We start from the raw sequence: 19,812 nt of genomic DNA on the forward strand, positions 1-19,812 counted from the left end.
GGCTGAGTGATGGAGGAAATGCCTGTTGTCCCAGGTAACCAGAGCAACTGATACAGCCACCACGGGGTACCCTGGGCTCTAGGTCAAAGTGTAGGAGGCTTTCCCCAGTAACTCCCTGGCTGGGCCTCTCCCCCTGCCCACTCACTGGTGTCAGCTGGAGAGCACAGTGACCACTCCCCAAACCAGAATGCACATCCTGTCCTAAGCCAAGAGGATCCATCAGTAGGCACTGCCGCTCCCGCATGCGCTGTCCCCTTCCCCCCACATCGCCTGCCTCCCATGGCGGCATGTGAGCCCCTTGAGTTTGATAGGCCAGGGCTGCGGGGGACTGTCCATGTGGGGCAGAGGCAGTTAACTGGCTGGAAAGGCAGGAGGGCACTGTGAGAAGCCCCCTGTACCAACCGCCTTTAGAGACAAACGCTTGGGAGGTTGGTCCCTGTGTTCCCTGGTTGTGAGCAGCCTTAGTCCTGCTGGATCCTTACTTTTTCATTAGCACCCTCAGGTGTCCCCCACCCTGAATGTTCTTGTTTTTCTATGTATTGTTGCCAAATCACAGCTGACATTTTCCTGGCCTGGGACTGAGCCCTTGAGTCTCCAGCCATTCCTTACAGGAAGTGAGAAGGGAGAAGTGGATGGGGGTAGGTGGGAGGGGTGAAGTCCAGCGTTGGGCAGTCGCCTTCCCCAGGCATATTCTCTTCCCTCCTCGTAGTTTCCCCCGCCCCGGAAAGACCAGCAAAGCTTCCTTCCTTCCTCCAGGAAGCAGCACATCTATCCAGGGCAGGCTCATCCCCGGCAGCCACACAATGGCCCTTATCAGCCATGGAGCCAGGCACAGAGACCCAGCACACACGAAGTCTCACATATTTCCTGTTTCCACCCAGAGGGTCAGGGCTGGGCCCAGAGTGGCCATATCCTGACTGGGGCCAAGAGGAGGGAAAGCACTCCCCCTTCCCCTTCCCGCCTCTCAGTCCCTGTTGGTCTCACCCCTGCCAGGCTAGGAGGAGCCCTGCAACAAGAGGCGGGTACAGGGGCCAGTGCCGACTTAAGGGAGAAGGGGAGAGGTGAGCATGTGGAGGACAAGCCTGCTCCATGGGAGAAACGGGGCACCCCTGGACTCAAGAGCCCTGGAGATCCAGCCCCAGGGCTGCATTCATCAGAATGAGGAGGTTCATCCTGATTAGTTCATTCTGGCTGGTGTGGGTCAGTGGTTTGAGCTTCCCAACCTTTTCACCAGCCTGTGAACCTAAAAGGTTTCCGGTTCGGTTCCCAGGCAGGGCACATGCCTGGGTTGCAGGCCAGGTCCCTGGTTGGGGGTGTACAAGAGGTAATGAATCCAGGTAATGAGTCAATGTTTCGCTCCTAAAAAAAAATGGAGGTAGGTACAGTGTTGTTCTTTTGTGTAACTTCTCTTACAACTATGTTGTGAACAGGTGTATTATTTGTATTTTACGGACAACTGAGACTATGCGCGTAGAGATGGAACTGGGTCAAACTCAGGTCTTGACCCATCCCTGCTCTGGTCCTGCATACTTCTGCTCAGCGGTCTGACAAATGCAGGGTGCTGTGTGGCAGCACCCATGATGGTTGTGCACAGGAGGGAAGGGAGTGGGCAAGCACAAGAGTTTGAGGCTCCTCAGGGGTGTATGCATGTTGGGGGCAGGGAAAGGTTTCCATGGGAACTTCTGGGTAGGGGGGATCTGGGGCAGAAAGACAAGATGGTGATTTTGGAAAGCTTAACTCAGGACCAAAGCTCAAGACTAAGGTGTGAGGGAGTGGCCGGCGAGGAGCCAGTGAGAACAGAGTGAGCACCTTTGCTGAGTTATCAGTTCTGGGAAACCCATTCTACTTAGCAGCAGAGTGAATTAAGTGCCCACTAACACGCCTCAAGTGGGCCAGGGACCCAGAGGGCTGCTACTTCAGACCCTCACCCCAATCTCACCGAGGTCACATGCCATTTGCAGACACAGAAAGTCTAGTCTGGATCTACAGGGCCCTCATCCTGGAGTCTAGCAAAGGCCCCTCTCCAGGTACCCCTTCCCACTGCCATCATGAAGGAGTGGCACACATGAGTGTAAAAGCCATGTTTCTTGTTCTCCCCCCATGTAACAGAGAAAACACAAACAGCCAAGGCCTGCTAGGGGCCAGGGGACAGTTCCTGATGACACACATGGCTCCCAGAGTGAAGTACAGGGTGCAGAGCAGCTGGAGTGTGCCTCAGTCCCAGGTTGTACGACTGGTGTGAGTCACAGAGCAGGCTCCCTGAGGTGTCCTTTCCTGGGAGAAGGGCCATTGAATCAGCAGTGGCTGGAGGCAAGTAGTAGGAGTAGGGACGGCCACGTCCACATAGCACCTGGAGAATGTTCTCTGAAGACCCCAAGGGGCAGATTCTCAAAAACGTCTTCATTCCAGCCTGCCCTGCTTGCCCCCGCTTCAAGGTCCCAGTGAGGTCTAGAGAGAGGGCAGGTTTCTGGCCAATGACCACAGGCAGGCGTAGGGGCAGATGGGCCGGACTGGGCAAAGACTGCCCTGGAGAAGTCTATGGCCGCAGCTCCTCTACCACCTGTCAACCCTTCACAAGATGCCAGGCTGGGGGCATGATCCACCAGCAGTGAACCAGGGTCCAGTCCTCGGCTCAGGTCCTGGAACTTCTTGGGTCACACTCCATGGAGGCAGAGGGGCGCAGGCAGACCACCCCCCCAGCCGCCCACCACCCCCAGATAAGAGCCTGGGTGAAGGGGCCCCTCCATCCTGCCCACCCAGCCATACTGTTTCTGCCAAAGCAAGGATCCCAGACCTTCTTCCCATCCCCCGGGGGACAGGGAATGAGATGCCAAGACTCCTGGAACCTAGCGCTGCCTGCGCCAGCGAGTCTATGGAGCCTGTACAAATGTGAGCATCTCCCCCTCCCCGGCAGCCTGAGGCCCAGGATGGTGCGAGAAGAATGCGGGCCCGTGCCAGATGGGGCATGTGTCTGGCAGGCCTGCTTGGGCACGACTGAAACTGCGTGGGGGGAAAATCAAGGAATGAGATGAAGGCTGGAGGGTCCTTCCCACCTTTGGTGGACTATCCCCAGGTCTTCACTGTTGACAAACCAGCTGGTTTCACTTATATCTCAGCAACAAAACCCTGTGCTTAAGTGGCCAATTCCAGAGACCTGGACGGGAGAGAGCAAGAGTGTGGCCAGGACTCCCCCTGGGAGGTGGAGGATGCTTGCCGGCCCCGGCGCTCCTAGAAGTGCTGAGCAGAGCTGGCTGCCAGCTCCGGCCTCCGCCCTGGATCCCTTCTCACCGAAGCTCACACTTACGGTTGGGATTCACCCCGTGGGTCCTCCTCTGAGGAGACACGAGGCTGGATCTGCGGGGATAAGACAGGCAGTGAGCGGAGGGGGAAGAGCAGGTTTTCCTCCACGTTGTTTTGTCACTGTCATTCCCCAACTGATGCAGCCCCAGGTACACACGTTGGCTCCTAGGCCTGTGGCCTCGGGGAGTGGATGAGGGGTTCAAGCTCAAGTCCTCTGCCCATCTTTCCCCCACCCAGCCACTTTACCTTGAAGGGACTGCTCATCCCCACCACGGAACGTAGACTGTTGCTATAATAACAGAGGAGAAACTGACCCTCGGTCTCAGGGATATCGCTGATGTTGATGTAAACCTGGAGGGAAGGGTGGACAGGAATGGTGTCAGCTCCACAGCCCTGGGTCCCACCCAGCTCTTGCTGACAAGTTAGCCGGCAAGCAGGACCTCCTGCTGGAGATGTGCAATGCCCATCTGAGGAAGGGGGGCAGGTACCTGGTTCGACCCGTCATGGAAGGAGACCTGGTTGTCCCTGACCCAGATATAGGACACGTAGTCATTAATGTGGCGAAGCCCGACCTGTGAGAGGGGGGATTGGGCGGTCAGTGGTCTGAGGACACAGGACCTATGGCGAATCCTAAGGAGAGGGTGGCCACACCCCTAGGTTGGCTATCATACTGTATGCCCACCCATTCCCTGTCAGTCCCTTGGTGAGCTCTTTAGTCTGTGCCCAGCTCTCGTGAGTCCCAGCATGGATAGACCAGAGGGGTGTGGCTGATGGACTCCCCGCCTCACCCATCACATCACCTTGTAGAGTCCAATCCAGTCCCAGGGGCTGCTGGGGAAGTCTGGGGTCAAGGTATAGCTGATCAGCATATCGTCCTCCATGGTCCATGGGCCCTCTGGCATCAGGGTGATCAGTGGGACAGAGACCAATGGGTTCAGCTACACACAGGGATGGGAAAGGGGTTGAAAATCCATAGCATCATTCCCTTCTCTGAGACAAATGTCCTTACTGTGCCCTTCCAACAAGTAAGGGGCAGGGTGGGGAGAGGCACCAGGGTGGTGGGCACAGAATGCTAGGCTGCCCTGAGAAAGTAGCAGACCTTGGCTGGCCAGGTAGAAAGAGAAAAGACCAGGCCGAGGCTGGGTAGCCCAGTTGGTTAGAGAGTCGTCCCAATACACCAAGATTGCAGGTTCGATCCCCAGTCAGGGCACACAAAAGAAGCAACAGTGAAGGCGCACATAAGTAGAACTGCAAATCGACGTTTCTCTCTACAATCAATAAATAAAATAAAAATAAAAAATAAAAAAAAGAGAAAGGACCACAGGCTTGACAGGGATGGCTGGTCCTGGCAGGAAGGGCAGGGCTGAGGGCCAGCTGGGTGACCAGGCAGAGCCCAGTGCGGAGGGGTGAGGGCGGGACTGAATGGGGTGAATTGGTGACAGGTTCCAGGAGCCAGGTAGCTTGTGGCTAAGCCTTCAGGGTTCCTGACCCAAAGTCCCAAATTCAGCTTTTCATGGGAGGGTAAGGACAGATAAAGGCACATAGAAGGAACAAATGTACAAAGACAGTCAAACCAGTATGAGAAGGTAAAGGCTGAGGGCAGCCAGCAGCTCAAAGGTTAACATCGACTTGGTCACTGGATGGCAAACTACAAGCATGGAGGGAGCTCCTTTTGCTACCTGATCCAGACAGGTTCAGGACAAATAAAAGGAAGTCCTACTTCACAGAGCAGGTAATAAGCATAATGGAACTCAGCCCCAGGGGACAGTACCAAGAGGAAATGGAAACCTATTCACAAAGGGCTTGAGCACGTTTTTGGCAGGCAGAGCCATCAACAGCTCCTCCGAAGAGCTGGGATATCTGACCTGGGAGGAAAGGCAATCATGTCCCCCTACAGGTCTCCCCTGGGGGACCTGCTGACATTAGAATCCAGGGCAGGAGGGTTTCGGGATGTGACCCAGTGTGGCTGCTCCTCTCCCAAGTGCTGGGCAGCCTGGAAGTTCACCTCCAAGTCAAAAGTGCCGGTGACAGGCTTATGGTCACTGATGGTGTACATCATGTGGCTGATGTAGCTCCTCAGACACAGGGAGAAGTGGGGGGCTGGCAGCCTGGGGGTGCAGGAGCCACTGTGCAGCTGGCGCTTCAACCTCCACAGGATGCGGTCAGTCCATGCAGGCTTGCGCTTTTTCTCACTGGGGGTGGGCAAAGAGAACGGGGAGAAAAGAAAGCATTGGCAGGTGAGCACTGGGTACCCCCGCTAGCTTGCTGGAGCCCCTGACACTGGGGCCCGTCAGCAGCCACGAGCCCCCGGGCCAGAGCCGGAGCACTAGCATGGACGGCCTGGCAGCAGAAGGCAGGTACGCAACAGAATCCAAAGTGCACTGGCCTTTCTCGGACTCAGCCAAGGATCCTCAGTCCAGTCTACATTTTTATGAATCAAATGGTGGCTCAGAAACATTTCATTTCAAGGCTTTTCTTATTTCTTAAACAAAAGCAGCAGAAGATCAGGGAAGCTGAGGTTTGGATTTCGGAGTCAGACAGATCCTGAGCTGCATTTGGCCTCTCCCTTACTAAATGCGCAACCTTGGGAAACGACAGGGAAGTGTGCAGGGAATGCTCACTACATGCCTGTGATCAGTACTGTTTATTTCACTCCTTACAGGTGCAGAGATTGAGGCTTACAGGGCAAGTAACTTTCCCACAGTCACATAACTCCTGCGCGGTGGAGCCAGGGCTCAAGGCCAGGTAGCCTGACCACAGGGCACGTGCTCTGCACCACCTGGCTGAGCCCTCTCAGGCCTCAGCCTCCTCCTCTGTAAAGTTGAGACGATAACTAGTTACTGCACAGGGTTGCTGAGAGTTCGGTATGTTAAAGCACACACACTGTTTAGCACAGTGCTTGATATAAAGCTCTCCAGAGACTCTGCCGAGGCCTCCCACCTGGCCTTCACTTACCAGTTTCCCTCAGAAGCTTGAGAGAGGACCTACAGCCCTGGAGACAAGAGTGTCTTCCTCGGCTAAGTAACTGTAGTTGCCCCAAGACAGACAAGTCCCTGACTCCTAACCCAGCCCTGCTCAAGCAGCCTGTCTGGAAGATGGGCTGGGCCCCGGGCCCCGCCCTCCGGATGGAGACCCTGAGTCCTGACATGGGGTGGCGGGGGGGGGAGCTGGTATTTCTGGGTTCCTCCCCCTTGGTTTTGAATGACCACAGAGTAGGAAAGCCTGGTCAGATGAGTCAGATAATAGAAGTTTCATTGCCTCTAGAATATAGCCCCCCCGGGTGCAGCTTTCAAGGCGCTCAGGAGCCTGAGACCCCCGCCTTTCCCTCTCTCCGCTCCCCAGGCCCACCCCGCGCTGGAGCCCCTGTCAGGACATTTACTCCACTCTAAGTTTTTGCCTGGAACACCCTTTTTCACAGTGGGAGGCCCAATTCCAATGATGTCTTCGCCATAAAACTGTCCCTGCTCTTTCCTCTTTCCTCCAAAGCATTCAGACCAGTACTTTGACCAGGACATTGCATCATAGCTGTCTGTTTCCCAGTTGGCACACCAGTTAGTGTGTGAACCAGGAAGGCAGGGACTGGTTTGTGGAGTCCCCTGTGTATGCTCGGTGTTAGTACAGAGCCTGGCACCTAGGAGGTACTTGACAACTGCTTGTGAACTCAAACTAACTAAAAAACCCCAAACTCAATCTCTCTCCTCAAAAATGCCCATCTAATCTTAATGTATATATAGCTTCATAGGCTTATAATCAGTTTGAAATGCTATTTTTGTCTTCTCCTTTATTCAATTACTATTTTAAATAAATGTTGCTCACATGCTGTTGTCATTTCTACAGCAATAGTTTTCTAGCAAGAGAGGCAGAAATGGTACCTCAATGGTGGACATGGACTCTAGGGTTGGAGCCCAGTTGGGGGAAGGTTCTGCCCTGTTCATTGAGAGCCTGTGGTTCAGGCTGGTGAACACTGGAGACCGGAGAGAGTGGTGGGCCTGCAAGCCCCCGGCCCTTTCCCCGTACCTTGCCCTGTGTGTCTCTTCCACCTGCCTGTTCCTGAGTCACTGTACATCCTTTTAGAATAAACCAGTAATCTAGTTTTAAAAGATAAAAAGGCTAATGTGCCCCTGGGCAAGTGACTTCATCACTCCAGCCTTGGTTTTTCCAACTCTAAGATGGGCTGATAATAGTACCTACTTCAAAGAGCCATTATGAAGATTAAATAAATTAAGACGCGTCAAGGGAGCGGTCAAGTAGTAGTAACCGGCTAAACCACCATATCTGCTTGGGCCGCCACAGACTGTTTCAACCGTTCACTCTTCTGAGGAGTGTTCAGAGGACAACGGAATGCGGTATTTCCGTCCTAGAGGCTACACTGAGTCTCGGACGTTCAGGGCCTAACGTGCTCAAAATTTGGTAATAAACCACAGAAATGTACCACGCTCCCTTTCAAAGAATTCCTTCTCCCCAGCGTCCCTCAGAGCTAAGAGCCCAAGACTCGCTGTCATGTCGAATCCTCCCCAAGGCCCGCCCACAGGCTGTCCCTTCCTCCTCAGTGCCTCTCGGCCCTTCCTCCTCTTCCGTGGCCTGGTCCAGGGTCCCCGTGGCTGCCAGCAGTACTCATTCTTTCCGCGAGATCTACTGAGCCTTTACTATGTGCCGGGCCAACTGGGGATCTGATAAATGAGACCTGACGATGTCTTCGAGGAGCTTGACAAACAAAATAAACAAATAAGCAAAATAAATGTGTACCAATTAAATATTATACATATCCCCCCAGTTACCCATTGCTAGTAACAGTACAGCTGAACAAGGTCCTTCTATGCATTAGGCACTGTCTCACAGACTGTTCTAATCCTTCCAGCAGTGGAAGAAAGTGGCAGATTGCATTTTTCTCCTAGAGGACAACGAAGTTCAGAGAGGTCACCCTGTCCAGGTGGAAGTGGGGTGCTTGCCCAGGTCTGGTGACTGTGAAGTCTGTGCTCCTTCCACTGCACTCTGTCTCCCCAGCTTGCCCTGTGGCTGGCTCACAGCTGCCAGAGCTGTCCTACAGTGTTACGTGAATGGGGTCTCACTAATGCTCTTTGGCAGAATGGTCAGGACTGAATACAAGAATTGTTTCTGGAGATTAGTATGCCTTTATCTTTAAAAAGTTAAAACCAAGTAGCTTTGCAAGATTTTCTCAGTTTTAAAGCCTAGAAAATGGAGCCCATTTACTGATCCAAAAGTAGTGCTGTGTTCCATTTTGGGTCTGAAAGCACTTTCCCCTTCAGCTTCCTGTAGATGGCTTCTAAGTGTCTCACTGTACTCTGGACACAAGACTTGACTAGATTGATCATAATATCCTCTGCCCACTGCCTAGCAGAGAGGTTGCCTGGGTTCATGTAACAAAACCCTATTGCAATCCCTGACTTCAGCAGGATTCCTGGCCCTCAGCCCTTTCACCCTCCCCTGTAATGGAGCTGACCTCGGTTCTCATTACATCTTGGCTCCGGGACACTGCCGTGGCCGGGCGAAGCTGCCTCCCGTGCCCTGCACACAACTCGCTGTTACTTGGTGCAGCTGGGCCAGGCTCCACTCAATCTGCCCCTCATCAGTGCTGCTGACTGACTGGAATGCCTGCTCTTCTTTCTGCCAAACTCTGCTGCCTTTTTGACAACTCTGATGGACTCCTCCTGGCTTCAGCTGCTCCCCTCACCATCCGCTTCAGCCTCCTCTGGCACTTCCACAAAGAGTTCTGGGACCTTCTATCTGCCAGCCAAGGGACTTGATAGTGTGTATTTGTATCTCTTGCTATGGGTGGGTCCCTCTACTAGACGACTGCTCCTTAAATACTGTATCTTTCCCTCTTATCCTTTCAGGCTCCCAATTTAAACATATGCCAGGCACTATGCTACACCCCGGGGACGGTCATAAATCAGGTTCTATCTTTGTGCTCTGGCATTCACAGCACAGCAAGAAAGGCACACTGTGTCTTAAAAGCCACACAGAAAGTACGGTGTACCCAAGGCTTGTGATGGCATCAGGGCAGGAGAACTCTCAGTGAGACGGTGAAGGGTGGGGCAGGAAAGGCTCTCTACTAGAGACGATGCCTGAGCTGGTTGTCAAAGATGAACACATCTGATGAGGAAGGAGGGCAGGCTTCTGCTCCCAGCGCGGGGCGCAGGCCCTGGCCACCGCAGGACCTCCCCGCTTCCTCTGGCCCCAGCCAGCAGTATTCTAGTTATCACGTCTTCCTGTAGTGTCCTCCCAGCTCCCCGTTCCTGGAGTCACACAGACTCAGGTTCAAATTCTTGCTCGATCACTTACTGTTACTATCCTACTTAGATATTCCAAGACTCAGTTTCCTTATTTGTAAAAAGTCAGTGACAAGTGCCTGCCTCATGAGGTTATGGTACGAATTAAGTCAAGTGATGCAGGCAAAGCCCTGAGCACAATGCCTGGCAGTAAAAAGTGCTCAATAATATCAACTGCAACATGGCCTGTATCTGTGATGTGGAGATAAGTATCTGCCTCCTCCTTAGCAAGAATTTGCTGTCCTGATCCCGCCCACCCTTTTTGCTGCTGCTGGCAAAAAGAACAGTGCTTCAGAGGTACTGCGGGCCAGGGGAAAGTTCTGTGAGCCAGGGTCCAGAGATCCAGTTCTGAGCTCCAGCTCCGCCAGCCTTTGCTAAGCCACCTGAGGAAGTCCTTTAACATGTCGGGGCTTCTCTACCCACGCTCAGTCCCTGTCAACTGCAGCCTAGACCCAGCTGTCTGCAGGGACTTCCATGTAGTCTTCTGATGGTTGCCCTACCAAACAGGAGACTGCATGCACACAGGAGGGGACAAAGGGACACTTGGCTATGTGGCCTGTCAGCAGCTCTCTTCCTGATGGCGAGGGAGGTTTGAAAGCCAGTTGGTGGGGAGGAAGAAAGCAGACGGCTCGGCTGTGAACTGCCGATGAAGAGCAGCAACCCTTCGGAGCTGAGAATTGTCCTGGCCAACAACTAGCAAGAAAATGGGAAACACAGTCACACGCCATGAGGAAATGAATTGTGCAGACACTGAATCAGCCCAAGCCAGCACCTGAGTGTGGCCTTGTGAGAGCAGAGGGTCCAGCTACACAGTGCCCTGACCCATAGAGAAAATGAGAGAGAATACATTCGTGTTGTTTCAAGCTCTTATATTTGGATTGGTTTCTTATGCAGTATTGGAAAACTAATATATAAACTATCCCAACTTTTTTGTAAATTAGGGAGGCCATACATAAACAAAACACGAATAACCAACTGTGAGCATTGTAAAATAAAATAAAGTCATCTGGTGGAGGGTCCAGCCCCCAAGGCCTTACAATTGCGATGACCCTCATTTCCAACGGATGGCCGGGGAGAATGGCAGTCTCCCTGCAGCCGTGGGCCCGCGCCAGCTGCAGACTGCCCTCTTACCTCCTTCCTGGCCTGCTTGACTGCCCTGGCTGAACTCCGTTTCCAGTGTTCATGGCCTCTTCTTGCCCAGGCCATGACCCCGTCCTGCCTTGCTCCACATCCCTGCGGCGGGTCACCCCGCTTCTTGGCAGGGCCCCTGTGGCTCTGTCATGCCCCTGCGAGCGCCGGGCCAGTGGTCCTACCTCTCGCCTTGGCCTGGCTGCGGGGTACCTACCCACCCCCCCCACATCCCAGAGGCCTGGGCCGTCCTGGAAGACCCCAAAACATGTGAGGGGTTCTTCTTTTTCTTCCCTTGCCCTAAGCTGGGCCAGGGACCTTTTGCCAGAGCTGCTCTTGCCCTTCGTCCTAAGCCTGAGGTTTTGGTGGTTACCCCTTCTCGGCTTCTTAGATAGGTTTTCAGTAAAACTACCATCTGAAGACATGATCTAAAAACAGTAATAGCAGTTATCACAGTGCCTACTGGGTGCCAAGACCAGGTACATGCAAGGTCTCATTCAATCCTCAATCCAGGTGGATGGGTGGGTGTTGTCGTCACCCCTGCTTCATAGATGACAAAAACAAGCCTTAAATACCTTGGCCAAGGCCATACAGCAGATGCAGAGCTGCACCTCTAACGACTAGATGCACTGTCTCTATATTTTTCCCCATAAAATTCTCTACTGATGACTACTACTTCACCTACCTGAAGAGTACGTGAACCACTCACAGTGAGGGCAGGGGTATGTAACACCAGTAAGTTGCTGAGCCAAGCCCCCGTCTTAGGAGGACCAGAAAGCCCTGGGGAGTGGGGACGGGGCTTCCCAGAATGCTTAAAAGCAGCCCTTTATAAGTCAGGAAGCAGCTGCCTCTTTTCCTTCTCCAGCCCTACCTGCCCCGCTGCCCACCCCCATTCTTGCCAGCACCGGCTCCCCGACCTGCCTTGTCTGAGGACAATCTGGGACAGCTCCCACCCGCGGTCAGCGCCTCTGGCGGGTAAGAGGCACCACCCCTGAGAGGCGATGGCTGGATCTGTTCCTGCTCCCCTAACACTTCTATTCTCAGGCAGCTCCCACTGCCACTGGGGCGGCGCTGTCTGACGCCCAGGCTTCAAGGCTCCCCATTTCCTCTTCACCGGCTAATTCCAGGTCCATGGTAGGCTGATCCTCTACCGGTGGGCCCCTCACCTGGTGTCATAGTTGTTGGAGTTCTTATCAAACTTGTAGGTGGGCGGGAAGAGCAGAGGGCCCTCCTGGAACTCCCGGAGCAGCGGGTCGCACCTCTTGGCAATGCTGAGCTGCGGAGAAAGGCGCAGCCTCGTCCCCCAGCGGTCCTGACCCCGGCCAGCAGCACACTCCATTTAAGGGGTCAGCCATCAGAGGGAGGTAAGAGGCAAGCAACGACACTGCCACTTCGCTTCCTCTCGGCTCCAGGGACAGCCTCAGCACCCCATCCCCACCCCCAGGAGAAGAGCCAAATCCTTTCGCAAACATCACCCCACAGTCCCGGGGGGCGGGCAGCTGCCTGCCATTTCTCAGTTCTTGGACTATAGGGACCAGACTTTGAACTCCATCTTTCTGGGAGCCACTAGCAGAAAAGTGTCAGAGGGGAGATGGGGGGTAGCCAGGGTTCCCCAAATGGGTGGTATCTCATCCTCTAGGAGGCAAGCAAGCCTGAGGATGGGGAAGACAACAGGGATACAAGGAGACTGGTACTCAGCAGGCCTAAGCCCCTCTCACTCCCTGTGGTGATGCACACTCAGCAGCTACACCCTGGTTCCCCCAAATGAAGGCGAGGCCCTGCCAGGACTGGCTGTCCCACCCCCAGGAGCAAAGCCCTGTTGGACTCCTCCCTGCTTGGGAACAGCGGTTTCAGAGAGCTGGGAAAGGGGAACAGGCACTGAGCACCCTCCGCACATTTCATGCTGGACCTCCACCGTGGGCTCAGGTCACCCCTCGGGACCCCCCCACCCCAATACCTGGTCCTTCTCCCACAGGTCACTGTAGCACTGATTTTTTATGGATTCCCGAACAAAGTGCAACCCAAAGTCCTCGATCCGAAAATTCATGTCTCCAAACCAGACAATGACACTTCAGAAAGAAAAGAAAGCAGCCTGAGGTTTGTGATGAGGACGGAGAAGGAGGCACAACAGGTGGCTCAGGCGTGTTCACTCCAGGGGCCGCAGGCGAGAAGCCCAAGCCTGGGAGAGGACTGCGTGAAGACCAGCGCACAGGCCCAGCAGGGCTGTTCTCAGGGCTCCCACCCCATCGGTTAAGCTGGAGAGACCAGCCCTGAGGACAAGGGGTAAATAGAGGCAGGCTGCAGCCCTCCCTCCAGCTCCCGCCCTCAACTGGCCACCCGGCAAGGCTGAGAACCAGCCCTCTGGGTGACCTCAGGAACCACAGGGTGCCTGCCCAGCCATGCTCAGAAGTGGCCGAGGCTTCTAGGCAGGGGAGGGGAATGGGTCCCAGACCTGAGGCAGGCAAAGCTGGGTAAGAGAGCAGAGGGGGTATCAGGGACGAGAACAGGAGAGGGTGGGAGAGGGGCACCCACGGCCTCTGGCTGCGCAGCAGTGACCGCGCAGAGGCCACTGGCTGGGCTGGCGTGGGAAAGCGGGCAGGGGCGGCGGCCTGCGACTGCATGCTCACTCATGGTCCAGGATGTTGGGGATATCAAGTCCTTCAAAATTCTGCATCTCTAGGATTCGGTCAAAGTGCTCCAGTCGCTGGTCATTGTTGGTCATGTGGGGGGGCAGGTGGCAGTTGATGATGCTGACGTAATAGCCGTAAAGCTTCAGGCAGATGTGGACGCCCCCTTTGTTCCCCTGGTAGGACAGGCAGGCAGAAGAGTTGGAAGCTGCTCTGGGTGGGACACACCTGTTTTCCCATGGTAGGCCTGACGGGAGAGGGTCTCTCCTCCCACAGGATCTCCCAGTGCCAGACATCCAGCTTCCCAGGGCAAGCTCTCCATCCACGAGCCCAGCTTACCCAGCCTGAGCTCTCAGGGCACTAAGCGCCCAGAGGCAGGAGAGTGGGTATGCAGGGCACTAGCCTGGCCAAGATTCGTTTTACTCCTTTTTCCATTTGCTCAGCTCTAAAGCACCCGGCCCTTCCAGGCCCAGTAATAGGAGGGTTCCCCGTTCACGGCTCAGACAAGACTCAGTTCTTACCCAGTACCCGAAGAGGCCAGTGGGGGTGGATTTAGTAGAGAGGATCTGGATAAAGGGCAAATGCTGGTACTTGGCAAAGACCAGTAAGAGGAGCCCCTGCATGCGGACAGAGGAGACCTGAAGGACAGGGAAGGACAATGGTCATTCATTTCCCTGCACAGGCTGAGCGTGCCCTTCCCCAGGCTCTATGGCATCTCAGTTCAAGTCTCAGAGTTTCACTCGCTTTAGCTGCTAAATGGCGCACTGCAGGAGCTAAGCACACTTGTTTCTGGGCCTGGGCCTGGGGGCTGACGGCAGAGAAGGCAGGGCTGCCAGGGCGTCTGGCCATCGGGAGGGCATCGATCGTCGGCCCCCGCCCCATGCAGGCCTGGGCGCTCCTCTCACCGAGGACGTCCTCCTGAGGCCCCCCGGGTACCCCTGTGCCACCACCCTGAGGGCCAGGGCCTCAGAGGAATGCAGCTAGACGGGATAGTGGGTAAGGGAACTGACTTTAAAGTTAGCCAAATCTGGTTCAAATCCTGGCCTGGGCTCTTAGTATTTGGTACTGGGCAAGTCTCCCAGCCTATTATTTCACTGATAGAGCAAGAATCTATCTCATAGATGCTGGAAGAATTAATTGGCAGCTGTTGGATTCTGTTTGTTTTAAAAAAAGATTTATCTATTTACTTTGAGAGAGAGGGGAAGGGAGAGAAACATCAATGTGTAATATATCGATCGGTTGCCTCTTGCCTCTCCCCAGCTGGGGACCTGGCCTGCAACCCAGCCATGTGCCCTGACCAGGAATCGAACCGGCAACCTTTAGGTTTGTAGGCCAGTGCTCAATCTACTGAGCCACACCAGTCAGGGCTGGTTTAAGGATTCTTAAAAATAAATGGAGGGAACGAACATGACAAAGCCTTCTAGGGTGCTGGAAATATTCTGACCCTTGACTAGACTGACAGGAACATGGATGTATATACATATAAAATCCCTCAAACAGTACACTTATTTTCTGCATACATTATAGCTCAGTGAAAATTAAGAAAATGCTCCCCCCAAATAATTACCGATGGTGGGCAGCTGGATGTTCACAAAAGCAATGTAGCAGGGATAACAGCGAGTTCAGAGGACAAGTGTTCGCAGGTTGGGGAGAACAGCTGCTACAGTGCTTCATATCCCATTTAACCTTTACATCAACCCTGTAAGGGACCACTGTCCCTGGTTTTCAGATGAAGGATTGAGGCTCAAGGAGAGACTAAGGAACCGCAGGACTACCTGGACAGAAACGTCAAAGTACCAGGACTGCCAAAAGCCCTGCTGTGTGTGGCCACGGAGCGGGGTGGGCATGAGAATGGGCTACAGCGAGTGACCCTCTCTCAGAGGCAGGCTGTCTACATCCACCATCCGAGTAGCTGTTTCCGGAGCATGAGGTGCAGAGGCCAAGGAGGAAATCCCCGGGTGGGGAGTGTGTACTGGGGCCTTCCAGGAATTATGAAACTTGATCCTGCAGGTCAGGATCTCTGGCAGAGTAGAGGAGTCAAAGCAGGGGGAACCCCAAACCCAGGGCTGAGGGAGGGAGGCATGAGAACCTAGGGTCGGGCCGCGGTTGCTACAACTGTGTCCACGATCCCACCCTCCACCGGTCCTGGTTTCTACCCTTCACAAGCACAGGTGGTAATGAAAGTAAGAGGAGGGCTACACTATGAGGGACTGACTCCCAAGGGAAGGAAGAAAGATGCAAGAAGAGTTTCAAGTTTAATCCTAACCCAGAGCTGACTGGGGCCACTGGGCTCTACCACAAAGGCACCAGTCGGCTTTGTGAAGAAGGGAGGTGGAGGGGTGGGGGAAGGGCAGGAAAGTCTCAGATTGGGATAGGGTGGGGCTGCGGGGAAAGGCAGGAGATTTGTAGGGGAAATTCTAGTTAAGAGGAAATGAAGTGGGTGGGGCTAAGGAAAGGCCTAGAAAGGAGGTGACTGGGAGTCCTGGAGCCAGCAAAGGGGGCAGCCCCAGGCTTCTCAACGGACCTCCTGTCCAAGAAATAGGCTACGAGGGTTCACCCCTTCACCTCAATTCTTGGCTGGGGATAGGAGGGTCATTTGCTTTGGGTGCCAGGCCCTCAGACTGGCCTCCCAACCCTGGGAGGCGGCCTGGGTAGAATGGGTTGTGTCCCTGCCACACGCTGAGCTAATTTCCTTGGCTCAGTTCCATTCTACTGATCCCTTGCCAGTTAGCCAAGGTGCAAGAAGGCTGCCAGTCTTGGGAAGGGAGTGGGTGGCGAGAGAAGTGGTTCTGCCCTCTGAGAGGATTTAGCTCCGTGTCTGCAGGAAGAGGCCCCAGTCTGATCTGAAGGGAGCCAAGGGCTTGGGCAGGGCCTGCGTTTTCTACATCCCCTCCTCCTAGCTCCGCCCTCCTTGGGAGGAGTCCCAACTCTGGCCTTAGCGCCCTTAGGCACACTAGGGTGACAGAATTAATTCTAAAGAGATCCAGCCACCCAGTGAAGGGTATAGGGCAATTCTGGTATTTTCAAGAAGCGATGCATTAGGTGCTTTGAATGCGACTATGTTTCATCCCTTAGCTCTGCAAGATGGAAATGTGAAGCTCAGCAATCAGGAGCCTTCCTGTGGGTTCTCCCATGAGCTAAATAATTCCCCAAAGAACACTGAGCCTTCAGACTGACAACCCTTTTACTCTGCACCTATCTCCCCTTTTCCAATCCCTGGGCTCCTGAGAACTTGTGGTGCATGACTCCTATAATCAGAGGATACCCTCTGATACCAGAGGGTTAGCCATGGGATACCTGCCAGCCTTTAAGCTCAGCAGTATGGCAACAAAGTACGGTAGTTAAGAATGCGGGTTATGAAGTTTGAAAGATCTGGATTCAAATCCCAGGCAGCCTGTATGACTTCTGAATCTTGGTTTTATCTGTAAAATACTCATATTTCAGGACAAGATGTCAAGCTTTCAAAATAACGTAATAAAGAGCTTATTTATAATGCTTAATACCATGTAAAAATTGGACAAATGCCAGCAATTATTATACCCAGAGACTGCACGCCAGGCATACGAGGAGAGACTGGCTAGGGGTGGGGTAGGCTCAAGGGACGGGGCAGGCATTGAGCTGTTACTAAGCCCTGCTGCACCTCCCCGAGGCCTTCTCCCAACCTGAAAAACATCAAGGTGGAAACTAACCCCTGGGGTCCCAGCTGAGCTCCAGCTACCTCAGAAAGGCATGAGGCAGGCAGGAGCGCCAGGAGCCAGGTGTCACTGAGGTTCAGGCCTTTAAATAAATGGGAAACAATACAAAAGCCTGACTGGGAGACCAAAGGACTTGGGGTCAGTGACAAGAGGTAAGACACATTTCCCAATTGCCCATGAACTTGAAAGTTACCTTGACGAAGCTGAGAGGGGAAAGCACATCCATGAAGAAACTGCTCCATGGGTCTTCAAAGGCGGCGTCAGAAAGGAGGTTCCTGATGCCACAGTTCATTTCCTGCAAACTGCCCGACCCGGGTCAGAGGCTCTCCCTCCCAGCCTGGAGGGAGCTACCTCTGCCACCGACATTTTGTGCTGCCCTCAGCAGACCGCCAAGCCTTGGGTTCTCATGACCATGCTCTCTCCCTCCCAGGCTGTGAATCCCCAGCCCCTTGCCATTGCTGATCCAGGACGGGAGACACTGGCCCTGATGCAGCTCCCAGCCTTCGCGCTCCAGAGCGAGGGAGGACAGATTACGGCAATTCCTCATGGGACTGGGGCTGCTCAGGCTCGCCTGATCTAGATATAGGGGTGGGTGAAGGGGCCGACACACCTACCCAATAACATACATGTCCAGATTCAAGTTCTGGTTGTTCAGCTGAAGGAGATTATCGGGGTCTAAAGGGGGTGCCGCAGAGGCCACATTCCATGTCACGATATGTATGCTGTGGAAGGGATGAAAAGGAAGTCATGGAGGAAGGAGGATAACACCTTGCCCAGGTAATGGACGGGGTGTAGGACTGCTAATGGCTGCACCACAATCCACTGCAATCACAGTGGGAAACACGGTTCTGCACCTGATGGTGGGGACAGAGGTACTGAACTACATGCCCTCCACCTTTACCTTTGTTCCTGGAAGCAGGAAATTCCCACCCTGGATTGGCTTCTCCATGCAGGCCGAAAGCTGCCCACATCTGGCAGCACTGGTGCTCTTGACACTAGCAGAGCTGCCAAGGTGTGCTCAGAGGTTTTGGGGTCACGTTTGGGATCAGGCAAGGAAAGGGGTGGATAGTCAGGAATTTATTAATTTCACCAACCATTCACACTGCAGCAATCATCTATGGCTTGGTCAGCAACTTCCCACTCCCCCTTCTTCAACCCAGGGGTTCCTAGGATCACCAGAATGATTCTGGAGGTTCAAGTTTCACCTGTTGACAGGCCTCAGCAAGACCCAGCAGGGGAATTTTGAAAATAACAGAGATAACACCACATTCCCTTCCTCACTCCTTCCTGTGGCTGTGATCCCCAGAGCACAACTAATTCTGCCAGCATTTAAGAGAGCCTAAGAAGATTCTACCTAACAGGTTTTTCAACATCTCTCTCAAAAGTCTACCCTCTTTTGGGAAAAGTCATCCGTTGGTGATATCCTCCATCTCAGCTTCCTATGAGCCCTAGGGATGCAACAGAACTAGATCAGCAACTCTCATTAACACTGGCTTCCCATCAGAGGCTCAGAGGAAGGAGAGGCTTGCAGATCTCCACCGCGTAGTTACAGGAACACTCAAAGGAAGCCCCAGGCTGTGCTGAGTTCAGAGCAGGCAATGGCTACAAACCCTGTGGAGAGCAAGAACAGCCACCAAGCCTCCTCTGAGTCCTAGCTACACCACGAAGTGGACCTGCAACAGCGGCAGATCTAGAATGGGAGAGGGTTAGAAAAGGCCAGGTTATCACAAAACATCTCTTCTCCACCAGACCCCATTCTTAGAGGTCCATGTTTTAAAAAAAGCACAACTTGAAGAAATTCTTGGCCGGCTTGAAGCAACTTCCTGCTCCTTTCCACGAACAAAAACAAAACAAAAAACACCTTTCCAGGCACTCAGCCAGAGATTCTGTGCTTCGTTTGTTTACGATCTCCCCCTGCTGTCCAACGGAAGATTAAGAAAAGCAGCCCTTTTATTCCAAGACTCTCCTGTTTTCCCAGGGACCTCCTCTAAGTGAATGGGAAGCAAAAGCCAGGATTTCTTGCCCAAATTCTCAAGTCCCACAATTATCAGCAAATCCTTGCACCGTGACCTGCACTAAGTTGGTGATTAGCGTTGTTTCCTGCTCAAAAGCAAGCATGCGTCCAGGCTATGGTTACTTCACCAAAGCATCTTACCTAAATCTGATTTCGGATTTTAGGAGGTCACAACGGGATCAGGCAGACCCCATGATGTAAATACTGATCAAAAGTAAGAACAGATTTCTACCCTACAGCGGAGGCTTCGTTTTGTCTTTAACTCCAAACAGCCCAACACTGCTGCCTCCTCCAGAAGCCAACTGGGCACCTGCCTGGGGCCCAAGCGGCAAATAGCTCGCCGGCTTGAGTTTGGAAAAGGACTTAACATAGCCTGCTCGACAATGGGATAATTTGGTAGGACATCCGAACTAAAAGCAGCTCTGTAGGCCTGGCCTCTTCCTTCCCAGTCTGGTTCTACCCCAGATTCGCAGCCCCAATTGCGTCGGAAGCAGTGATCCAACCCGGACCTGTCCTTCCTCACCTGAGCCTCCTGCCTCTCTGTTCGGTCGGCTTCAACGGGTTCACGGTCGCCATCGTCCCCACGCCGTGGCCTGGCCGGCTCGCCCCAGCCGGTCCTGGACCGATCAACACTGCGCAGGCGGCAGGTCCCGGCCCGCTGGGTCTCGCCGGACTGTTTTCCTTCCGGATTCCGGACCTGTGTCTCGGCTCCCGTAAGAGGCGGGGCTTGAGCGCAAGGAGCACTCTGTTTGGTGCGG

General features: G+C 53.8%; 1 protein-coding gene across 3 annotated transcripts; it reads right to left on the bottom strand.

The window, feature by feature from the left end:
• Nucleotides 1-2,077: 2,077 nt before the first annotated feature.
• Nucleotides 2,078-19,734, bottom strand: INPP5K (inositol polyphosphate-5-phosphatase K). Of its 3 annotated transcripts, none has more exons than XM_054573303.1 (13): nucleotides 19,578-19,734; nucleotides 17,655-17,762; nucleotides 17,234-17,342; nucleotides 13,867-13,983; nucleotides 13,346-13,521; nucleotides 12,676-12,787; nucleotides 11,885-11,994; nucleotides 5,306-5,492; nucleotides 4,101-4,238; nucleotides 3,789-3,872; nucleotides 3,547-3,651; nucleotides 3,305-3,354; nucleotides 2,078-3,154 (listed from the first exon to the last, which is right to left on the bottom strand). In XM_054573303.1, the coding sequence occupies exons 1-13, from the start codon at nucleotides 19,628-19,630 to the stop codon at nucleotides 3,133-3,135; spliced, it is 1,371 nt and encodes a 456-aa protein (XP_054429278.1). In that variant the 5' UTR covers nucleotides 19,631-19,734; the 3' UTR covers nucleotides 2,078-3,132. The 3 variants fall into 3 exon arrangements, with proteins under 3 accessions (XP_054429278.1, XP_054429279.1, XP_054429280.1); XM_054573304.1 differs by having other exon boundaries at nucleotides 17,942-19,734; XM_054573305.1 differs by lacking the exon at nucleotides 17,655-17,762 and having other exon boundaries at nucleotides 17,234-17,335; nucleotides 19,578-19,597.
• Nucleotides 19,735-19,812: the final 78 nt, after the last annotated feature.

Source organism: Pteronotus mesoamericanus, unplaced genomic scaffold, assembly GCF_021234165.1.
Source record: "Pteronotus mesoamericanus isolate MK-2021 breed Mesoamerican mustached bat unplaced genomic scaffold, CSHL_Meso_final contig_246, whole genome shotgun sequence".
In the NCBI taxonomy this organism is placed as follows: Eukaryota; Metazoa; Chordata; class Mammalia; order Chiroptera; family Mormoopidae; genus Pteronotus; species Pteronotus mesoamericanus.

Bases quoted from the DNA above. Each gene is read 5' to 3' on its own strand.
- INPP5K (XM_054573303.1), bottom strand. From the start codon at position 19,630: ATGGCGACCGTGAACCCGTTGAAGCCGACCGAACAGAGAGGCAGGAGG. The intron at 17,343-17,654 runs GTAGGTGTGTCG...CGGGTCGGGCAG, and splicing joins CTGGACATGTATGTTATTGG to TTTGCAGGAAATGAACTGTG. The intron at 3,355-3,546 runs GTAAAGTGGCTG...TTATCCCCGCAG, and splicing joins GGATGAGCAGTCCCTTCAAG to ATCCAGCCTCGTGTCTCCTC.